Below are 20,983 nucleotides of genomic sequence, written 5' to 3' on the forward strand. Positions count from 1 at the left end.
CTCAGCAATCCCATTACTGGGCATATACCCAAAGGATTATAAATCATTCTAATATAAAGACACATGCACACGTATGTTTATTGCAGCACTATTCACAATAGCAAAGACTTGGAACCAACTCAAATGCCCATCAATGATAGACTGGATAAAGAAAATGTGGCACATATATACCATGGAATACTATGCAGTCATAAAAAAGGATGAGTTCATGTCCTTTGCAGGTACATGGACGAAACTGGAAACCATCATCTTCAGCAAACTAACACAGGAACAGAAAACCAAACACCACATGTTCTTACTCATAAGTGGGAGTTGAACAATGAGAACACATGAACACAGGGAGGGGAACATCACACACCAGGGCCTGTCGAGGGGTGGGGCGAAAGGGGAGGGAGAGCATTTGGCCAAATACCTAATGCATACGGGGCTTAAAACCTAGATGATGGGTTGATAGGTGCAGCAAACTACCATGGCACATGTATACCTATGTAACAAACCTGCACGTTCTGTACATATATCCCTGAACTTAGAGTAAAATAAATAAATAAATAAATAAAAGAACAAAGGAAATATGAAGAATGTTCAATTTGAGTTCTGAAGAAAGGTTTATTATTGTAGAGATCGAGCGTAAGTTCAAAACCACTATAATGGCTAAACTAAAAGGGATCATGCAAATGTATTTAGTTAGGTGTGGGCAGCTTAAAATCCTGTCTATTGATTATCAATTATTCACAGTCCCTACAAAAGAAAGGCAGCATTCTGTTCTTACTATGACGATACTAATGTTTCCACCTACTATTGAAGGTTCTTCTGCATTCCCGAGCAACTCATCAGGATCTGCACTTTCTGGATCATATGCCCACACAGTGATAAGCTAGAAAATAAAATTTGTTTGCATTTCTTTACATTTTGTACAAATTTCTTTTTTAGTTGTGGCAAAACATAACCATAAACACGTTTTTATTTTTTTATTTTTTTGAGATGGAGTCTTGCTCTGTCGCCCAGGCTGGAGTGCAGTGGTACAATCTCAGCTCACTGCAACCTCTGCCTCCTGGGTTCAAGCCATTCTTCTGACTCAGCCTCCCGAGTAGCTGGGATTACAGGTGCCCACCACCATGCCTGGCTAATTTTTTTATTTTTAGTAGAGACGGGGTTTCACCATGTTGGCCAGGTTGGTCTCAAACTCCTGACCTCAGGTGATCCGCCTGCCTCAGCCTCCCAAAGTGCTGGGATTACAGGCGTGAGCCACCACGCCCAGCCCATCTTTCTTTATAGCCATAAATAGACATGGCAACCTCACCCCCACTCACATACTTTTTATAAAAATGAAATCACGCTATACATGTTACTTGTAACTTAACATTTGTCACTTGATGCAAGGCCAGTTCAATAGATACAGAACTAATTGTTTTCTTTCTTATTTTTTCTTGAATATTCATATACTTAAAAATTATATTAAAAATATAGCAAAAGCTGTCTCTCCCACTCTGTACTCCATCACTCAATTCCCATAAATCCATCTGCACCCCATAGGTAAGTATTATTCGTAAGTTCTTGCTTGGATTCCTATAAAATGTTTGTGTATAACCAATAGATATATTATTTTCATCCCTTTTACAAAATGCTAGCATGCTAAACATATTTTTTCTGAATCTTCTGTTCATCATCTAAAGTTATTTTAGAGATCTTTACATATTTTCACTGATTTTTCAGTTGGATATTATTCTAAATTATGGAGGAACTACAAATTTATTTAACCAGTAACCTACTGATAAACGTTTGTTTCTCCCTTGCCATTATAATCAATCAATGCTACAATGAGCAACTTTGTACAACTTTGAGCATACTGGTAGGGCACATTCCTAAAAGTGTAATTGTTAAGTCATGGGGTAAATACATTGTAATTTTCATAGATACTGATAAATTGCTCTCTGCAGCAGTTGCACCAATATGCCCTCTCAGTGGTGATGTATGAGAGTTCTTCTTTCCTCATGTTTTTTCCCAACGTCAGGTTTTGTCATACATTTGATTGTTGCCAGTCTGATGGGTGAAAAATGGTACTGTGGTATCATTTTTAAAAAATTATATTTATTTTTATTTGAGATGGAGTTTTGCTCTGTTGCCCAGGCTGGAGTGCAATGGTGCAATCTCACCTCACTGCAACCTCCACCTCCTGGGTTCAAGCGATTTTCCTGCCTCGGCTTCCCAAGTAGCTGGGATTACAGGTGCCCACCACCATGCCTGGCTATTTTTTGTATTTTTAGTAGAGACAGGTTTCGCCATGTTGGCCAGGCTGGTCTCGATCTCCTGACCTCAGGTGATCTGCCTGCCTTGGCCTCCCAAAGTGCTGGGATTACAGGCATGAGCCACCATATCCAGCCTGGTACTGTGGTATAGTTTAAATCTGCATTTCTCTTATTTTGAGAAAGTTTGAGCATCTTTCCATATGTTCAAGTTCCACTTGTATTTCATTTGCTCATTTTTTTTTCTGTTGGATTGTTTCTCTTTTAATGGTTTATTTGAAATTTTTTTACGTATTAAGAAGACATTGATTTGTTTACTTGAATCAGTTGTATTTTTCTACCTGTATTCCATTTTCTTTTGAGTTTATGATAATTTTTGGCCATGTTATCTGTCATTTACTTATCTTCTAGTTTTATGGAGTAAAAATTATCATATAGCTTGGTTTGTTTTCTGGATTTTGTGATATAGTTAGAAAGGTCTCCAATTACCAGGTTGTAAGAGAATTCTTCCATGTTTTCTTTAATTGTTATTGGATTTATTGTATTTACATATTCAATGTAAAATTATTTTGAATTTATTTTGGTGTACTATGTAAGGTATGACTCCAATCTTTGCTTTTTATTAAGTAAGTGTGACTACCCACTTATCTAAATATCGTTTATTGACTAGTCCATATTCTCCCCAGGGATTTGAGATGCTACCTTCATTGCTTAGTAAAGACCTAACTGTATTTTGGTTATTTCTGGATTCTTATGCTTTTCTATTGATCTTGACTGCCTTTTCAAGAGTTAGTATCTCACACTTTAAATATGAAGGCTTCACAGTGTATTTCAATGCCTGCCATGACCAGTACCCTATCCCTGTTCTTATTCAGTGTTTTTCTGAACACTGTTTTTGTTTAATCCATAGGAATTCTGGAAACGTCTAGTTCTGAAAAAGTATTTTTTTCATTAAGATGGCATTGCATTCATAAATTCAGGAAAATCCATATCTTTATGTTGTAGAGCACATTTATTAAGGAAATAGTATGCCTTTCCTTCAGGAGAGTTCTAAAGTTTTGTCATATAGGTATCATGCATAGTATTAAGTAAAATTCCCATGTGAGACATTGACAAGTGGAGAGAATTATCTTTGCTTTGGTACTCTTTCAGTACCAAATTTCAGATTCAAATCAGATACACCAGCTCACACATTAGTCAAAAGGTCAACTGGTTTCACCTCATCCCAGCCAAGTCTATCCATCCATCATTGGCCAGTTTGCTCTTCTGTCCTGCCTCCAACCTTAGCAATTGGTCCTAAGCGTGAAAACACTCTCTGGCTTTTGTTCACCTAGCAAGGACTCATTCTTCTGGAATGTAACACCTTTAGATTTCATTTTACTCACAGCTCTTTGATTCTTTAAAAGATTTTAAAATTTTATCATGTGATTTCTTTTTAAAGCAGGAGTGAAGGTGTTTTGTGTCCTTTACTATCTGCCTGGAGGTCTTAATTATTTAGATTAAACGATTGGTTTCTTTTTTGACCCATGGATACAGAATGTTTAAATTCCCCAACATGGGGATTTTCTAGGTAATTTTGTTACTGATCCTTTTTTTTGTTTTGTTTTTGTTACTGATTTCACACGCCTGAATATAAATCAAAACTCAGCAAGGTCATGTCATGGAAATAGGTTTTGCAATCACTTCCGCCTGGGCGCTATGTGTTTGACTGCTTGCAAAGTTGTATTTGTATTTATTTCTTGGCTGTAGGTTCCTGAATCTCTTGGGCTGTTAAATTAGGATGTGCATCTGAAATCTGGGTAATCCCTTATCTGTTTACAGCCCCAAAAAGAGGTGTATCATTTCTTTGGAATTATCCTAAGCCAGTCAGTAGAGCTTTACCAGTCCCCATTTTACAGACATTTATACATTTTAAAGATTTTATTATTATTATTATTTTTTTAGATGGACTCTTGCTCTGTCGCCAGGCAAGAGTGCAGTGGCGCAATCTCGGCTCACTGCAACCTCTGACTCCCTGGTTCAAGTGATTCTCCAGCCTCAGCCTCCCGAGTAGCTGGGATTACAGGCACGTGCCACCATGCTGAGATAATTTTTGTATTTTTAGTAGAGACTGGGTTACACTGTTTTGGGAGGATGGTCTCAATCTCCTGACCTCATGATCTGCCTGCCTCGGCCTCCCAAAGTCCTGGGATTTGTACAGGCGTGAGCCACCGCTCCTGGCCAAGACATTTTCTAAATCCTAACTTCATATAGGGAGGTTAGTTTCAGCTCCCTTTACTCCCACAGGCTGAAACTTTCATTCCCTATTCCCATAAAATCATTAAAACATCACCCCTTTTCCACTATTTTTAACTATAAAATAAAACAAAAAAGGAATAATATTCATTTGTATGTTTAGTTGTATATTTTCTAGAAAGCTCACATTCTGTTCTAATTCAATCTTGCAACTCTGGCTTTGAGTTCCTTAATTATTTCTGACCATCAGGAAATTCCTTTTCTTGCTTTTAAATTCCATATGCACACCCGCACCTATATTTTCTATAGGCATTTCTATGTGTTTTGAGTGAGAAGGAGGTTATTCTGCATTATTTGAGTCTGTAATATATATTCTACTTCTGTAAATTCTCCTATATTTTCTATGTATCTTAAAATTCCTTAATTACTGATAATATTATTTCTTGCTTTTGAGCATTGTTATAGTTGTAGCCTCAAAAAATAATTCAGTAATATCAGTGGGATTTGGAGTAGGAGTAATTATGGGCACATGAGCTAACTCAATCATCTTGATCCACTACACACAGTTTATCTTTTTTTACTACTTCTTTTTTTCCGGTAAGTTGCTGCTTTTAGAGACTTACAATATCTATATAGAGGTGTAACTTCCAAATATTACAACCTTATTTCAATTTTCAACATTTTGAATGTATTTTTCCATCATACTTCTAATCATCCTCTATTCCAGAATTTTAAAACTTTTTGATCTTAGGATCTCCTTCATACTTTTTTTTTTATTATTATACTTTAAGTTTTAGGGTACATATGCACAATATGCAGGTTTGTTACATATGTATACATGTGCCATGTTGGTGTGCTGCACCCATTAACTCGCCATTTAGCATTAGGTATATCTCCTAATGCAATCCCTCCCCCCTCCTCCCACCCCACAACAGTCCCCAGAGTGTGATGTTCCCCTTCCTGTGTCCATGTGTTCTCATTGTTCAATTCCCATCTATGAGTGAGAACATGCGGTGTTTGGTTTTTTGGCCTTGCAATAGTTTGCTGAGAATGATGGTTTCCAGTTTCATCCATGTCCCTACAAAGGACATGAACTCTTCATTTTTCATGGCTGCATAGTATTCAATGGTGTATATGTGCCACATTTTCTTAATCCAGTCTATTGTTGTTGGACATTTGGGTTGGTTCCAAGTCTTTGCTATTGTGAATAGTGCCGCAATAAACATACGTGTGCATGTGTCTTTATAGCAGCATGATTTATAATCCTTTGGGTGTATACCCAGTAATGGGATGGCTGGGTCAAATGGTATTTCTAGTTCTAGATCCCTGAGGAATCGCCACACTGACTTCCACAATGGTTGAACTAGTTTACAGTCCCACCAACACTGTAAAAGTGTTCCTATTTCTCCACATCCTCTCCAGCACCTGTTGTTTCCTGACTTTTTAATGATCGCCATTCTAACTGGTGTGAGATGGCATCTCATTGTGGTTTTGATTTGCATTTCTCTGATGGCCAGTGATGATGAGCATTTTTTCATGTGTCTTTTGGCAGCATAAATGTCTTCTTTTGAGAAGTGTCTGTTCATATCCTTTGCCCACTTTTTGATGGGGTTGTTTGTTTTTTTCTTGGAAATTTGTTTGAGTTCATTGTAGATTCTGGATATTAGCCCTTTGTCAGATGAGTAGGTTGCAAAAATTTTCTCCCATTTTGTAGGTTGCCTGTTCACTCTGATGGTAGTTTCTTTTGCTGTGCAGAAGCTCTTTAGTTTAATGAGATCCCATTTGTCAATTTTGGCTTTTGTTGCCATTGCTTTTGGTGTTTTAGACATGAAGTCCTTGCCTGTGCCTATGTCCTGAATGGTATTGCCTAGGTTTTCTTCTAGGGTTTTTATGGTTTTAGGTGTAACATGTAAGTCTTTAATCCATCTTGAATTAATTTTTGTATAAGGTGTAAGGAAGGGATCCAGTTTCAGCTTTCTACATATGGCTAGCCAGTTTTCCCAGCACCATTTATTAAATAGGGAATCCTTTCCCCATTGCTTTTGTCAGGTTTGTCAAAGATCAGATGGTTGTAGATATGTGGCATTATTTCTGAGGGCTCTGTTCTGTTCCATTGATCTACATCTCTGTTTTGGTACCAGTACCATGCGGTTTTGTTACTGTAGCCTTGTAGTATATATAGTTTGAAGTCAGGTAGCGTGATGCCTCCAGCTTTGTTCTTTTGGCTTAGGATTGACTTGGCGATGCGGGCTCTTTTTTGGTTCCATATGAACTTTAAAGTAGTTTTTTCCAATTCTGTGAAAAAAGTCATTGGTAGCTTGATGGGGATGGCATTGAATCTATAAATTACCTTGGGCAGTATGGCCATTTTCACGATATTGATTCTTCCTATCCATGAGCATGGAATGTTCTTCCATTTGTTTGTATCCTCTTTTATTTCATTGAGCAGTGGTTTGTAGTTCTCCTTGAAGAGGTCCTTCACATCCCTTGTAAGTTGGATTCCTAGGTATTTTATTCTCTTTCAAGCAATTCTGAATGGGAGTTCACTCATGATTTGGCTCTCTGTTTGTCTGTTATTGGTGTATAAGAATGCTTGTGATTTTTGTACATTGATTTTGTATCCTGAGACTTTGCTGAAGTTGCTTATCAGCTTAAGGAGATTTTGGGCTGAGACGATGGGGTTTTCTAGATATACAATCATGTCATCTGCAAACAGGGACAATCTGACTTCCTTTTTTCCTAATTGAATACCCTTTATTTCCTTCGCCTGCCTAATTGCCCTGGCCAGAACTTCCAACACTATGTTGAATAAGAGTGGTGAGAGAGGGCATCCCTGCCTTGTGCCAGTTTTCAAAGGGAATGCTTCCAGTTTTTGTCCATTCAATATGATATTGGCTGTGGGTTTGTCATAGATAGCTCTTATTATTTTGAGATACGTCCCATCAATACCTAATTTATTGAGAGTTTTTAGCATGAAGCGTTGTTGAATTTTGTCAAAGGCCTTTTCTGCATCATATTGAGATAATCATGTGGTTTTTGTCTTTGGTTCTGTTTATATGCTGGATTACATTTATTGATTTGCGTATGTTGAACCAGCCTTGCATCCCAGGGATGAAGCCCACTTGATCATGGTGGATAAGCTTTTTGATGTGCTGCTGGATTTGGTTTGCCAGTATTTTATTGAGGATTTTTGCATCAATGTTCATCAAGGATATTGGTCTAAAATTCTCTTTTTTGGTTGTGTCTCTGCCCGGCTTTGGTATCAGGATGATGCTGGCCTCATAAAATGAATTAGGAAGGATTCCCTGTTTTTCTATTGATTGGAATAGTTTCAGAAGGAATGGGACCAGTTCCTCCTTGTACCTCAGGTAGAATTCGGCTGTGAATCCATCTGGTCCTGGACTTTTTTTCGTTGGTAAGCTATTGATTATTGCCACAATTTCAGAGCCTGTTATTGGTCTATTCAGAGATTCAACTTCTTCCTGGTTTAGTCTTGGGAGGGTGTATGTGTCCAGGAATTTATCCATTTCTTCTAGATTTTCTAGTTTATTTGTGTAGAGGTGTTTGTAGTATTCTCTGATGGTAGTTTGTATTTCTGTGGGATCGGTGGTGATATCCCCTTTATCATTTTTTATTGCATCTATTTGATTCTTCTCTCTTTTCTTCTTTATTAGTCTTGCTAGCGGTCTATCGATTTTGTTGATCTTTTCAAAAAACCAGCTCCTGGATTCATTAATTTTTTGAAGGGTTTTTTTCGTCTCTATTTCCTTCAGTTCTGCTCTGATTTTAGTTATTTCTTGCCTTCTGCTAGCTTTTGAATGTTTGCTCTTGCTTTTCTAGTTCTTTTAATTGTGACGTTAGGGTGTCGATTTTGGATCTTTCCTGCTTTCTCTTGTGGGCATTTAGTGCTATAAATTTCCCTCTACACACTGCTTTGAATGTGTCCCAGAGATTCTGGTATGTTGTGTCTTTGTTCTCATTGGTTTCAAAGAACATCTTTATTTCTGCCTTCATTTCGTTATGTAACCAGTGGTCATTCAGGAGCAGGTTGTTCAGTTTCCATGTAGTTGAGCGGTTTTGAGTGAGTTTCTTAGTCCTTAGTTCTAGTTTGATTGCACTGTGGTCTGAGAGACAGTTTGTTATAATTTCTGTTCTTTTACATTTGCTGAAGAGAGCTTTACTTCCAACTATGTGGTCAATATTGGAATAGGTGTGGTGTGGTGCTGAAAAAAATGTATATTCTGTTGATTTGGGGTGGAGAGTTCCGTAGATGTCTATTAGGTCCGCTTGCTGCAGAGCTGAGTTCAATTCCTGGGTATCCTTGTTAACTTTCTGTCTCGTTGATCTGTCTAATGTTGACAGTAGGACCCCCTTCATACTTTTAAAAATTATTAAGAATCCTACAAGGCTTTTGTTTTATGTGGTTTAGATCCACCTGTATTTACTATGTAACAAATTAAAATTGAGAACATTTAAAGATTATTTATTTTTTTCAAAATTATGGTAAATCTATTATATGTTAATTAACATATTTTTATGAAAAATAACTATTTTTCAAAAGAAAAATACCAGTAAGAATGGATGCTCAATATTTTAAAAACTATCTTTAATGTTTGTATTAATAAAAGACAGCTAGATAATCATCTCTGCTCCTTCAGCCAAGTTGTTGGTGAATATTATCTCGGTAGAAGTAAAAGGGGGGAAAATCCATCCTTATGCAGATAGGTGGTTGGAAAAGGGTGAACCTCATGGACCTCCTGAATGGGTCTTATAGAAAGATATACTCTAAGCAAATATCATTGCAAAATTCGTTTGAAAAATTCCTCATCTGGTAAATATGGAAGATAAGAGAGAAACAGTAGAGTAGTGATATATGAAGGCTATACAAAATTTAAAAAATATTTTACCTGGGTAAAGTTGTTAAGGAAATGTCTGTTTGGAAAAAGAGGAAACATATTTTAGTAAATAGCCTGTTAAACGTTAGTTTGAATATTCTACTTTCAAGATACATGTTTCTAAACCTTTGCATATTGTCTTTATATTTCATTATGGTATATAAAATTAAAGGCTAAATGTAAAAACAAAAAATCACATATATCTATTTATCAATATCGCTATTGATTCTTATTTGTCATCACAGAAGGCTGAGTGGCTTAAATCTGCATGCTTCCTTAATACTGCAAGTTCACAGAATCAAAACTTCCTGATTAATCTTCTTTAAAATGTTGATATTGTCATTCTGCATAAAAATCCCTACAGTCTTTACATGTTATAATTTATGTCAAACAGAAATTTGTCTTTTAGCATGACAAATCCTTCCCTCACCAGCCCTGAAAGGAATAACAGGCCGGGCCTGGTGGCTCACATCTGTAATCCCAGTACTTTGGGAGCCCAAGACGGGAGGACTGCTTGAGCCCAGGAGTTTGAGACCAGCCTGGGACACATAGTGAGACTGTGTCTCTATTTTTAATTATAAAATAAAAAAGGACTAATATTCATTTGTATGTTTAGTTGTATGTTTTCTAGAAAGTTTTTTTCACTGTAAAGTTACCTGCATATTTTTAGCATATATCATCTCTAAAAGTCAGTGCCTCATGACTATGTCCTTCGATTTGCTGATTACTGCAGTGTCTAGTACATTATCATGCACGAAACAAAATGAAAATGTTTTGGGAATCAGTAAATGAGTATGCAGTGAGTTTCTGAGACCATATAATGAATATTCTATTTCATGTGTTCAATCTGATATGTTAGAAAGCTGCTGAAAATAGCTACTATATATCTTCACAGGTAAACTATGCCCAGAGTTCAACACAGTCCAAGGTTGATTAAAAAGACCCCGGCTCCAGGGCTGATACCTTCTGCCTTGTGTTATGCTTACTTGTCAGAGGCACAGGAAAGAAGAACTGAGTCACCGAGTGAGTTACCAGCATACCCGGAAGGAAAATTTTAAGGCAAAAGGCAATACTTGTAGATAATAAAAGAAAGGCTTTGGTATTAATACAGTAATCTTGTAGAGGAGGAATCAGTATCAGCTGACATTAAAGTGACAGTCTTGATTTCCATGGAAAGACAATATTAGCAGCATTCTGCTGGGTCTTTATCAGTTTTCTTGTCTTTCTTGAGTTAGTGCACAGGCTGAAGTGTAGAGTTGAGAATAAGACCGAAGAGAAAACCCTGGATTGAATTGACATTTAAGGTAAGGACAGATGACAGAAAGCCAAAGGAAAAGACTGGGAAAAAACCATTATGGAAACAGAACATAGTGGTATTAGAGAGTGAAGGAATGAAAGAGTTTCAAAAAGAAAGTGATTCTCAGAATTAAATGTGGTATAGCAATTAAGGATTACAGTAAGAGGATCAAAAAAATCCCATCGAATTTGGCAATTACCTTCAGTGACTTTGCCACAGCAGTTTCAGAAGATAGACAGATAGTAGTGGGATACAGTGATGAAACAGAAAAATGTCACAGTGAACTTGGGAAGACTAGTTTCAGCACAACTCCATGGATCCTTTTCCCTTTGTATTCTCTATTCTAACTCTTGAGAGACAGAGAAAGAAGAAAGCACGAGAGTTTGGATGCTAACATGATACTTGTTCATGAATTCTTTCTAGTGTCAGAACTCTGGTTTGGGGGCGGAGTCAATAGGTGTTGAGAGCCTGGGGAAAGAGGCAGTGCTTAGAAGGGTCTTGTACTCTACAGTATTTATCTTGAAATTCTTAACAAATTTATCTTTGAAATTGTGTTTTGTAAGCGAAGTGTGATGAGACAATGAAGCATGCACTGGGGACAAGGGGTTTTGGCTCCCGTACAGTCCCACCTCCTGCTGCCTCTCTGCCTCCCTGGGATGGATTATTTACCCCTGATTCCCCTCCATGCTCTGGCACCTTGGGTCCTGACCAGCCTTCCCCTCCTTAGCCCCTGTCCCACAAGCTGCTTCTGTCTTTGACCTGGGTGAGGGCCTAGGCTCAGGTGTTGGGGGATTGTCGGGGTAGGGCAACTGCATGCTGCAGTGTCCTGGTGTAAGGCACGGCAGCGGCTGTCCCATGCTGACTGGCAGCACCATGGCGTGATGATGGTGATGATGGTGTGGCTTACTCATCTTGGCAGGAGTAAACCTCTTGCCTCCCCCTAATCCAGGTATGTAGCATGGCCCAGTGTAGAGGCTGCAATACCCCTGGGGGTTGCCCATCTGCCATGGGTTGAGGTGTGAGGCCCAAGAAGGGAAGCTACATGGCTTGACTACCTCAGACCCCTCCACTGGCTGGGCATGATGTGTAGGTCTATTGAGAAGGGAAATCTGGCGGCTGGTGGGCTGTGCACATGCTGAACCACCCACCAGGTGACGACGAGGGTCTGCACATGGCCCACGAGTATTCCACATGTTGAACCACCCACCAGGTGATGACGAGGGTCTGGACCTGGCCCACGAGTATTCCACATGCTGAATTACCCATAGGTGACTATGAGGGTCTGTATGTGGCCCAGGAGTATTCCACATGCTGAACCACCCGCCAGGTGACTATGAGGGTCTACACCTGGCCCACGAATACTCCACATGCTGAACCACCCACCAGGTGACTACGAGGGTCTGTACCTGGCCCACGAGTATTCCACATGCTGAACCACCCACTAGGTGACTACGAGGGTCTACACCTGGCCCACGAGTATTCCTTGTCTAAGGGAGCATGACGTTAAATTGCAAATAAAAAACACCATGACAGGTAATGAGAGTGACTATAGGAGAAAAAAGCTTTATATTTGATACCTTTAACAGTATTTTCCCCCTGCTTTTTGAGCAAGAGACTCCCACACTTTTCATTTTACACCAGGCCCCAAAAATTTATGTAGCCAATTTTGGATGTAATGATGCAGAAATGGCAGAAGAGTATAGTAATTGCCTCTAGGTAAAAGGATTTTAGGGATTACAAAATTTAGACACAGGCCTGGTGTGGTGCCTCCCAGTGCTTTCGGAGGCCAAGGCAGGAGGATTGCTTGAGGCCAACAGCTGGAGACTAGCTTGGGCAACAAAGTGAAACCCTGTCTGAACAAGGAAAAAAAAAAAAAAAAAAAGATGGAGCACAGTGGTGTGTGCCTGTAGCCCCAGGTATTCAGGAGGTAGAGGTGGGAGGAGTGCCTGAGCCCAAGAGTTTGAGGTTACATGAGCTATGATTGCACTACTGCACTCCAGCCTGGGTGACAGGACAAGATCCTACCTCAAAAAAAAAAAAAAAAAATTTAGACGCGGATAATGAGATAATTAGTGAACTGAATGAAACATTTAAAAAATAACCAAGAATGAATCACAATGAGACAGAAAGATGGAAAAAGTTGACAAGATTTTAAGAGTCAGGAAGGACAGAATTAAAAGGTGATATACATTTCTCTTAAGAAAATCTAGAAAGAAAAAAAAAGAATGAGGGAGAACGAATATTTAAAAAGATAGGCCAGGCACAGCCACTCATGCCTGTAATCCCAGCACTTTGTGAGGCTGAGGTGGGTGGATCACCAAGGTCAGGAGTTCGAGACTAGCTTGGCCAAGATGATAAAACCCCATCTCTACCAAAAAAAATACAAAAATTAGCCAGGTGTGGTGGCGGGCGCCTGTAATTCCAGCTACTAGGGAGGCTGAGGCAGGAGAATCACTTGAACCCATGAGGCAGAAGTTGCAGTGAGCTGTGATCATGCCACCTTTCTCCAGCCTGGGCAAAAGAGCGAGACTCTGTCTCAAAAAAAAAAAAAAAAAAAAAAAGAAAAAGAAAAAAGACAATGTGAATTTTCCAGAATTGATGAAAGACACCAATATTCAGATTCAGGAACTGCAATACATCTCAAAAGAAATATACAATAGTAAAACACCAAAGATAAGGCAAGATCTTAAAACAACCACAGAGAAAATATAGATTACCTAAAATGGAAAAACCATTTGAAAGACAGCCGACTTACCAACTGAAGTCGAAGCTAGATACAAGAAAAAATAATTTTAAAGCATTGAGAGAAAATAGCAAGCAACCTATAATCATATTCCCAGAGAAATGATTTTTCCAGAGTGAGGATAAAATAAAGATATTTTCAAAGGCACGAATACTGAGAAATTTAATCACTAAGAAATCTTCCCTAAAGGAATCCTTAAAGGATATACTTCAGGAAGAGAAAGTAATATGAGAAAACATGTCTGAGAATATAAACATTGTTGAGCAAAGAAATGATAGGTCTGTGGATAAATCCAAATAAATATTGACTGAAAAATGTCCAATATGAAGGATAAACAAACAACTAGAAAGCACCAAAATGATGGTAAGGAGTAAGCCATAAACCGGGAAGGGAATATTTGGAGGTAAAATTCCTACTAATTCTAAAGTTCGCAACACCAATTACAATTGCACCAAAAACATAAAATACTTTAAAATAAATTTAACAGAAGATGCATAAGACCGCTCATCTGAAGCCTACATGGTTGCATCACTTTGCATTCCCACCAGTAATGAAAGACAGTTGTTACTGGTTCATGTCCTCACCAGAAGTGGGTGTCATCAGTGTTTTTCTTCTTCAATATTGTGTTGGCTATTTGGAGTCTTTTGCTTCTCCATATACACTCTAGGATGTGTTTATTGATATTTATAAAATAACTTGCTGGGATTTTTATTGGGATTGCATTGAATGTATAAATTAAGTTGGAAAGAGTTGGAGTGGGGTGGGTACTTCTACTATCACTTGTCAAGATTTAAAAAATACAGTTATAGTAATAAGGATAATGTAGTTTTGTTCAAGTATGGACAAATAGATCAGCTGAGCAGAATAGCCAGCCCAGAAAAACACCCATGCATATATGGAAAATTGATATATGAAAGAGAAGATATTCTGGATAAATAGATTATGCATTAAATGAGTATGAGAAAATTAATTATTCATGTAGAAAAAATAAAGTGAGTTCCTATTCTAAGCTTGTATAAAAACTGATTCCAGGTGGATTAAAGACCTAATTTTAGAAGAAAAAAACATATAAAAATTTTAGAAAACTATATAGGAGAAATCCTTATGATCTTGTAAGTAGGAAGATTTCTTAAATAGATTTTAAAAGGCATAAACCCACAAAGGAAAGGATTAATAAATTTATCCACAATACTAAAGACCTCTCTGATCAATAGGAGGCATGGAAAGTAAAAATCTGCATAAACTGAGACAGAATACTTTCAATACACATATATAAGTGATAATGGAGTAGCAATTAAGACATATAATGAAATACTGTAAATTATTATGAAAATAAAAATAACTCAAAAGTGGATCAAAATACTTATTGAATAGAAAAAAGAAGAAAAATTCCTGCTGAACAGATAAAAAATACTCAACGCATCAGTAATCAGTAAAATGGAAATAAAAATACAATGACATAATTTCGTACCTAGTAGAGTGGAAAAATTAAAAAGTCAGACAATTTTAAGTGTTGGTGAGGATACAGCAAAATGGAAACTTTCATATACTACTAGTGTGGATATAAAATTGGACAATCTTTCAAAAGTTACTTAGGTATCACCCAGTAAAGTTGAACAAATGCACATCGTACTTTTAGGCAATTGTACTTTTAGGTCTCTACCTTACAGAAACTTTCATTTATATGCATTAAATCAGTACTACTTCCCCAACTATAATGCACATGTAAATTACTATAGAATCTTCTTAAAGTGCATATTATTATCCCATAGGTCTGGAATGAGGCCTGACATTCTTCACTTCTAATAAATTTCCGGGTGATGTCAGTGCTGCTGATCCTCAGATTACATTTTGAGTAGCAAGATACTATGAGGTATGTTCAGGATCATTCACAGCATCATTTGTAGTTGCAAATAAATGCATCAGCAGAATGAACAGAGTCACACAATGAAATGCCATAGAGCAGTCACAATGAAAGAACTAAAGAGTCTTATTTAAATATGGGTAAGTCTCAAAAACATAATATTTAGAGAAACAAGCAACTCATGGAAGAATACTTGTCATATGATTCAATTTAAATACTGTTCAAGAACTGACAAAACTAAACAATTTATTACAATCAAATATAGTCGCTAAACTAAAAGAAAAAAGCAAGGAATCATTCATTACATGATATTTAGGATAAAATAACAAAAAGACAGAAAACAATATCCAGGATAGTGTCTAACTCTTGCAGGGTGAATAGAATGTGATTGGTAGGGCATAAAGAGGTGTGATGTTCTATTTCTTGATTTGGGTAATGCATATGTGGGTATTGATTTCATTACTATCCTTTTTATTCTTTATGTAATCTTTCTAGCCATTAATTATTATTATTTTGTTTTTCTTTTTTTTTCTTTTTTTAATTTATGAAGTATTTATTGATCATTCTTGGGTGTTTCTCGGAGAGGGGGATATGGGAGGGTCATAGGATAATAGTGGAGAGAAGTTCAGGAGATAAACACATGAATAAAGGTCTCTGGTTTTCCTAGGCAGAGGACCCTGCGGCCTTCTGCAGTGTTTCTGCCCCTGGGTACTTGAGATTAGGGAGTGGTGATGCCTCTTAAAGAGCATGCTGCCTTCAAGCATCTGTTTAACAAAGCACATCTTGCACCGCCCTTAATCCATTTAACCCTGAGTTGACACAGCATATGTTTCAGAGAGCATGGGGCTGGGGGAAAGGCCATAGATCAACAGCATCCCAAGGCAGAAGAATTTCTCCTAGTCAGAACAAAATGGAGTCTCCTATGCCCACCTCTTTCTACACAGACACAGCAACAATCTGATCTCTCCTTCCTTTCCCCACACTTCCCCCCCTTCTCTTCAACAAAACCGCCATCGTCCTCATGGCCCGCTCCCGATGGTCGCTGTCTCTTCGGAGCTGTTGGGTACACCTCCCAGACAGGGCAGCCGGACAGAGGCGCTCCTCACCTCCCAGACAGGGCGGCCGGGCAGAGGCGCTCCTCGCTTCCCAGACGGGGCCGCCCGGGCAGAGGCGCTCCTCACTTCCCAGATGGGGCCGCCCAGGCAGAGGCGCTCCTCACTTCCTCCCATACCGGGTGGCAGCCGGGCAGAGGCGCTCCTCACCTCCCAGACGGGGCGGCCGGGCAGAGGCGCTCCTCACTTCCCAGACCGGGCGGCCGAGCAGAGGCGCTCCTCACTTCCCAGAGGGGGCGGCCGGGCAGAGGCGCTCCTCACTTCCCAGACCGGGCGGCCGAGCAGAGGCGCTCCTCACTTCCCAGACGGGGTGGCCGGGCAGAGGCGCTCCTCACTTCCTCCCAGACGGGGTGGCGGCCAGGCAGAGGCGCTCCTCACCTCCCAGACAGGGCGGCCGGGCAGAGGCGCTCCTCACTTCCCAGACTGGGCGGCCGGGCAGAGGCGCTCCTCACTTCCCAGACTGGGCGGCCGGGCAGAGGCGTTCCTCACCTCCTAGACGGGGTGGCCAGGCAGAGGCGCTCCTCACTTCCCAGACGGTGTGGCGGCTGGGCAGAGGCGCTCCTCCCTTCCCAGATGGGGCAGCCAGGCAGAGGCGCTCCTCACTTCCTCCCAGACGGGGTGGCGGCCAGGCAGAGGCGCTCCTCACTTCCCAGAGGGGGCGGCCGGGCAGAGGTGCTCCTCACTTCCTCCCAGATGGGGTGGCGGCCGGGCAGAGGCACTCCTCACCTCCCAGACGGGGCGGCCGGGCAGAGGTGCTCCTCATCTCCCAGACGGGGCAGCCGGGCAGAGGTGCTCCTCACTTCCTCTCAGACGGGGTGACGGCCGGGCAAAGGCACTCCTCACCTCCCAGACGGGGCGGCCGGGCAGAGGCGCTCCTCACCTCCCAGACGGGGCGGCCGGGCAGAGGCGCTCCTCACCTCCCAGACGGAGTGGCCAGGCAGAGGCGCTCCTCACTTCCCATATGGGGTGGCGGCCGGGCAGAGGCGCTCCTCACTTCCCAGATGGGGCAGCCGGGCAGAGGCGCTTCTCACTTCCTCCCAGACGGGGTGGCGGCCAGGCAGAGGCGCTCCTCACCTCCCAGACGGGGCGGCCGGGCAGAGGTGCTCCTCATCTCCCAGACGGGGCGGCCGGGCAGAGGTGCTCCTCATCTCCCAGACGGGGCAGCCGGGCAGAGGTGCTCCTCACTTCCTCCCAGACGGGGTGACGGCCGGGCAGAGGCGCTCCTCACCTCCCAGACGGAGTGGTCAGGCAGAGGCGCTCCTCACTTCCCATATGGGGTGGCGGCCGGGCAGAGGCGCTCCTCACTTCCCAGATGGGGCAGCCGGGCAGAGGCGCTCCTCACTTCCTCCCAGACGGGGTGGCGGCCAGGCAGAGGCACTCCTCACCTCCCAGACGGGGCGGCCGGGCAGAGGTGCTCCTCATCTCCCAGATGGGGCAGCCGGGCATAGGTGCTCCTCACTTCCTCCCAGACGGGGTGGCAGCCGGGCAGAGGCGCTCCTCACTTCCCAGACGGGGCGGCCGGGCAGAGGCGCTCCTCACTTCCCATACGGGGTGGCGGCCGGGCAGAGGCGCTCCTCACTTCCTCCCAGACGGGGTGGTGGCCAGGCAGAGGCGCTCCTCACTTCCCAGACGGGGTGGCCGGGCAGAGGCGCTCCTCACTTCCCAGACGGGGTGGCCGGGCAGAGGCACTCCTCACCTCCCAGATGGGGCGGCCGGGCAGAGGCGCTCCTCACTTCCCATACAGGGTGGCAGCCAGGCAGAGGCGCTCCTCACTTCCCAGATGGGGCAGCCAGGCAGAGGCGCTCCTCACTTCCTCCCAGACGGGGTGGCGGCCGGACAGAGGCGCTCCTCACTTCCCAGACGGGGCGGCCGGGCAGAGGTGCTCCTCACTTCCTCCCAGACGGGGTGGCGGCCGGGCAGAGGCGCTCCTCACCTCCCAGAGTGGGCGTCCAGGCAGAGGCGCTCCTCACTTCCCAGAGTGGGCGGCCTGGCAGAGGCACTCCTCACTTCCCATACGGGGTGGCAGCCGGGTAGAGGCGCTCCTCACTTCCCAGATGGGGCAGCTGGGCAGAGGTGCTCCTCACTTCCTCCCAGACGGGATGGCGACCAGGCAGAGGCGCTCCTCACCTCCCAGACGGGGCGGCGGCCAGGCAGAGGCGCTCCTCACCTCCCAGACGGGGCGGCCGGGCAGAGGCACTCCTCACCTCCCAGACGGGGCGGCTGGGCAGAGGCGCTCCTCACCTCCCAGAAGGGGCGGCTGGGCAGAGGCGCTCCTCACTTCCCATATGGGGTGGCAGCTGGGCAGAGGCGCTCCTCACTTCCCAGACGGGGTGGCGGCCAGGCAGAGGCGCTCCTCACTTCCCAGATGGGGCAACCGGGCAGAGGCGCTCCTCACTTCCTCCCAGACGGGGTGGCGGCCAGGCAGAGGCGCTCCTCACCTCCCAGATGGGGCGGCCGGGCAGAGGTGCTCCTCATCTCCCAGACGGGGCAGCCGGGCAGAGGCGCTCCTCACTTCCTCCCAGACGGGGTGGCAGCCGGGCAGAGGCGCTCCTCACATCCCAGACGATGGGCGGCCAGGCAGAGGCGCTCCTCACTTCCCAGATAGGGCGGCCGGGCAGAGGGGCTCCTCACATCCCAGACGATGGGCGGCCAGGCAGAGATGCTCCTCACTTCCTAGACGGGGTGGCGGCGGGGCAGAGGCTGTAATCTTAGCACTTTAAGAGGCCAAGGCAGGAGGCTGGTAGGTGGAGGTTGCAGCGAGCCGAGATCACACCACTGCACTCCAGCCTGAGCACCATTGAGCATTGAGTTAGCGAGACTCCGTCTGCAATCCCAGCACCTCGGGAGGCCGAGGCAGGCAGATCACTCGAGGCCAGGAGCTGGAGACCAGCCCGGTCAACACGGTGAAACCCCGTCTCCACCAAAAATACAAAAACCATTCAGGCGTGGCAGCGCGCGCCTGCAATCCCAGGCACTCGGCAGGCCGAGGCAGGAGAGTCACAGGAGCCCGAGGCAGGGAGGTTGCAGCGAGCCGAGATCATGGCAGTACAGTCCAGCTTCGATAACAGCGGGAGACCGAAAAAAGAAGGAGAGGGAGACCGAAGAAAGGGGAGGGAGACGGAGAGGGAGAGGGAGAGGGAGAGGGAGAGGGAGAGGGAGAGGGAGAGGGAGAGGGAGAGGGAGAGGGAGAGGCTATTTTTATTTTTTCTAGAGATGGGGTCTCACTCTGTCATGGAGGCTGGAGTGCAGTGGCGCAATCATAGCTCACAGTAGCTTTAAACTCTTGGGCTCAAGCGAACCTCCTACCTCAGCCTCACAAGTAGTTGGAACTACAGATGCAAGTCATCATGCCTGACAACTTTTTAATGTTTTTTTTGTAGAGACAAGTCTTGCTATGTTTCCCAGGATGGTCTTGAACTCCTAGGCTCAAGTGATCCTCCCACCTCAGCCTCCTAAGTCGTTGGGACTACAGATGCAAGTCACTATGCCTGGCAAATTTTTAATATTTTTTGTAGAGACAAGTCTTGCTATTTTCCCAGGCTGGTCTTGAACTCTTGGGCTCAAGCAATCCTCTCACCTTGGCCTCCCAAAACATTGAGATTACAAGCATGAGCCACCATGCTAGGCCTCATTATTATTCTTTAATTGATATTTTTACATGTGACAGACTGAAAATTCTTACAATATATATTACAGAAAAACTCTTAGCCCCTAGGGAGTTCTCTCTTTTGGACTAACCTGCCCCCTGGATAGGTGCTTTTCCTTCTATTCTTACTTACATGGAGAAAACATGTCTAGATCAGGGTAGCCTGGAGGCCCACCTCTTTTAGCCCTAACTCTTAGGTCTTAATGTGTGTAAATGAAATTGGTAATCCATTCAGTGCTTCTTGGCAGATGTCCTAGTTTGGGCTGCTATAACAAAAATACCATAGACTGGGTGGCTTTAACAACAAACCTTTATTTCTCATAGTTCTGGAGGCTGCAAAGTCCAAAGATCAAGGTGCTATCTTCTCGCTGGGTCCTCAACATGGTGGAAGGGAAAAAGGAACTCTTTGGGCTCTCTTTTGTAAGAGCACTAATCCCATTCATAAGGACTGTACCATCATGATCTAACCACTTCCCAAAGGCGTGACCTTCAGATACCATCACATCGGGGATTAGGTTTCAGCATAAAAATTTGGGGGTAAATGGGGTGGGACACAAACATACAGTCTTATTGCAACAGGTTATCTTCTCTGATGGTTCCCAAGAGCTCTACTTGGGAGAATAGAAAGTAGCCCATTTGTCCAAAGGGGCAGGTCCTTTTTTACAATTCAACTCTACCAGGAATATTTTATTTATTTATTTATTTATTTATTTATTTTGAGATGGAGTTTTGCTCTTGTTGCCAAGGCTGAAATGCAGTGGTGCAATCTCAGCTCACTGCAACCTCCGCCTCCCAGGTTCAAGTGATTCTCCTCCCTCAGCCTCCCGAGTAGCTGGGATTACAGGCACCCGCCACCATGTCTGGCTAATTTTTTTTGTATTTTTAATATAGATGTGATTTCACCATGTTGGCCAGGCTGGTCTTGAACTCCTGACTTCAGGTCCACCC

At 43.1% G+C, this 20,983-nt stretch overlaps 1 protein-coding gene across 8 annotated transcripts in view; it reads right to left on the minus strand.

Annotated features, from left to right (window-relative positions):
* CATSPERE (catsper channel auxiliary subunit epsilon) overlaps positions 1-20,983 on the minus strand; it is a 193,760-nt gene that overhangs the window by 144,129 nt on the left and 28,648 nt on the right. For 7 of the 8 annotated variants that reach the window (XM_054550079.2, XM_054550090.2, XM_054550070.2 and 4 more), the window contains 2 exons: positions 9,386-9,410; positions 797-874 (listed from right to left, as the gene is read on the minus strand). In XM_054550079.2, the coding sequence (XP_054406054.1) occupies positions 797-874; positions 9,386-9,410 (103 nt within the window). Of the gene's footprint in view, positions 1-796; positions 877-9,385; positions 9,411-20,983 lie in introns of those variants that run through there. The other variant, XM_054550100.2, reaches the window with a different exon arrangement.

The sequence above is a fragment of the Pongo abelii genome, chromosome 1 (assembly GCF_028885655.2).
Source record: "Pongo abelii isolate AG06213 chromosome 1, NHGRI_mPonAbe1-v2.0_pri, whole genome shotgun sequence".
Lineage (NCBI taxonomy): Eukaryota > Metazoa > Chordata > Mammalia > Primates > Hominidae > Pongo > Pongo abelii.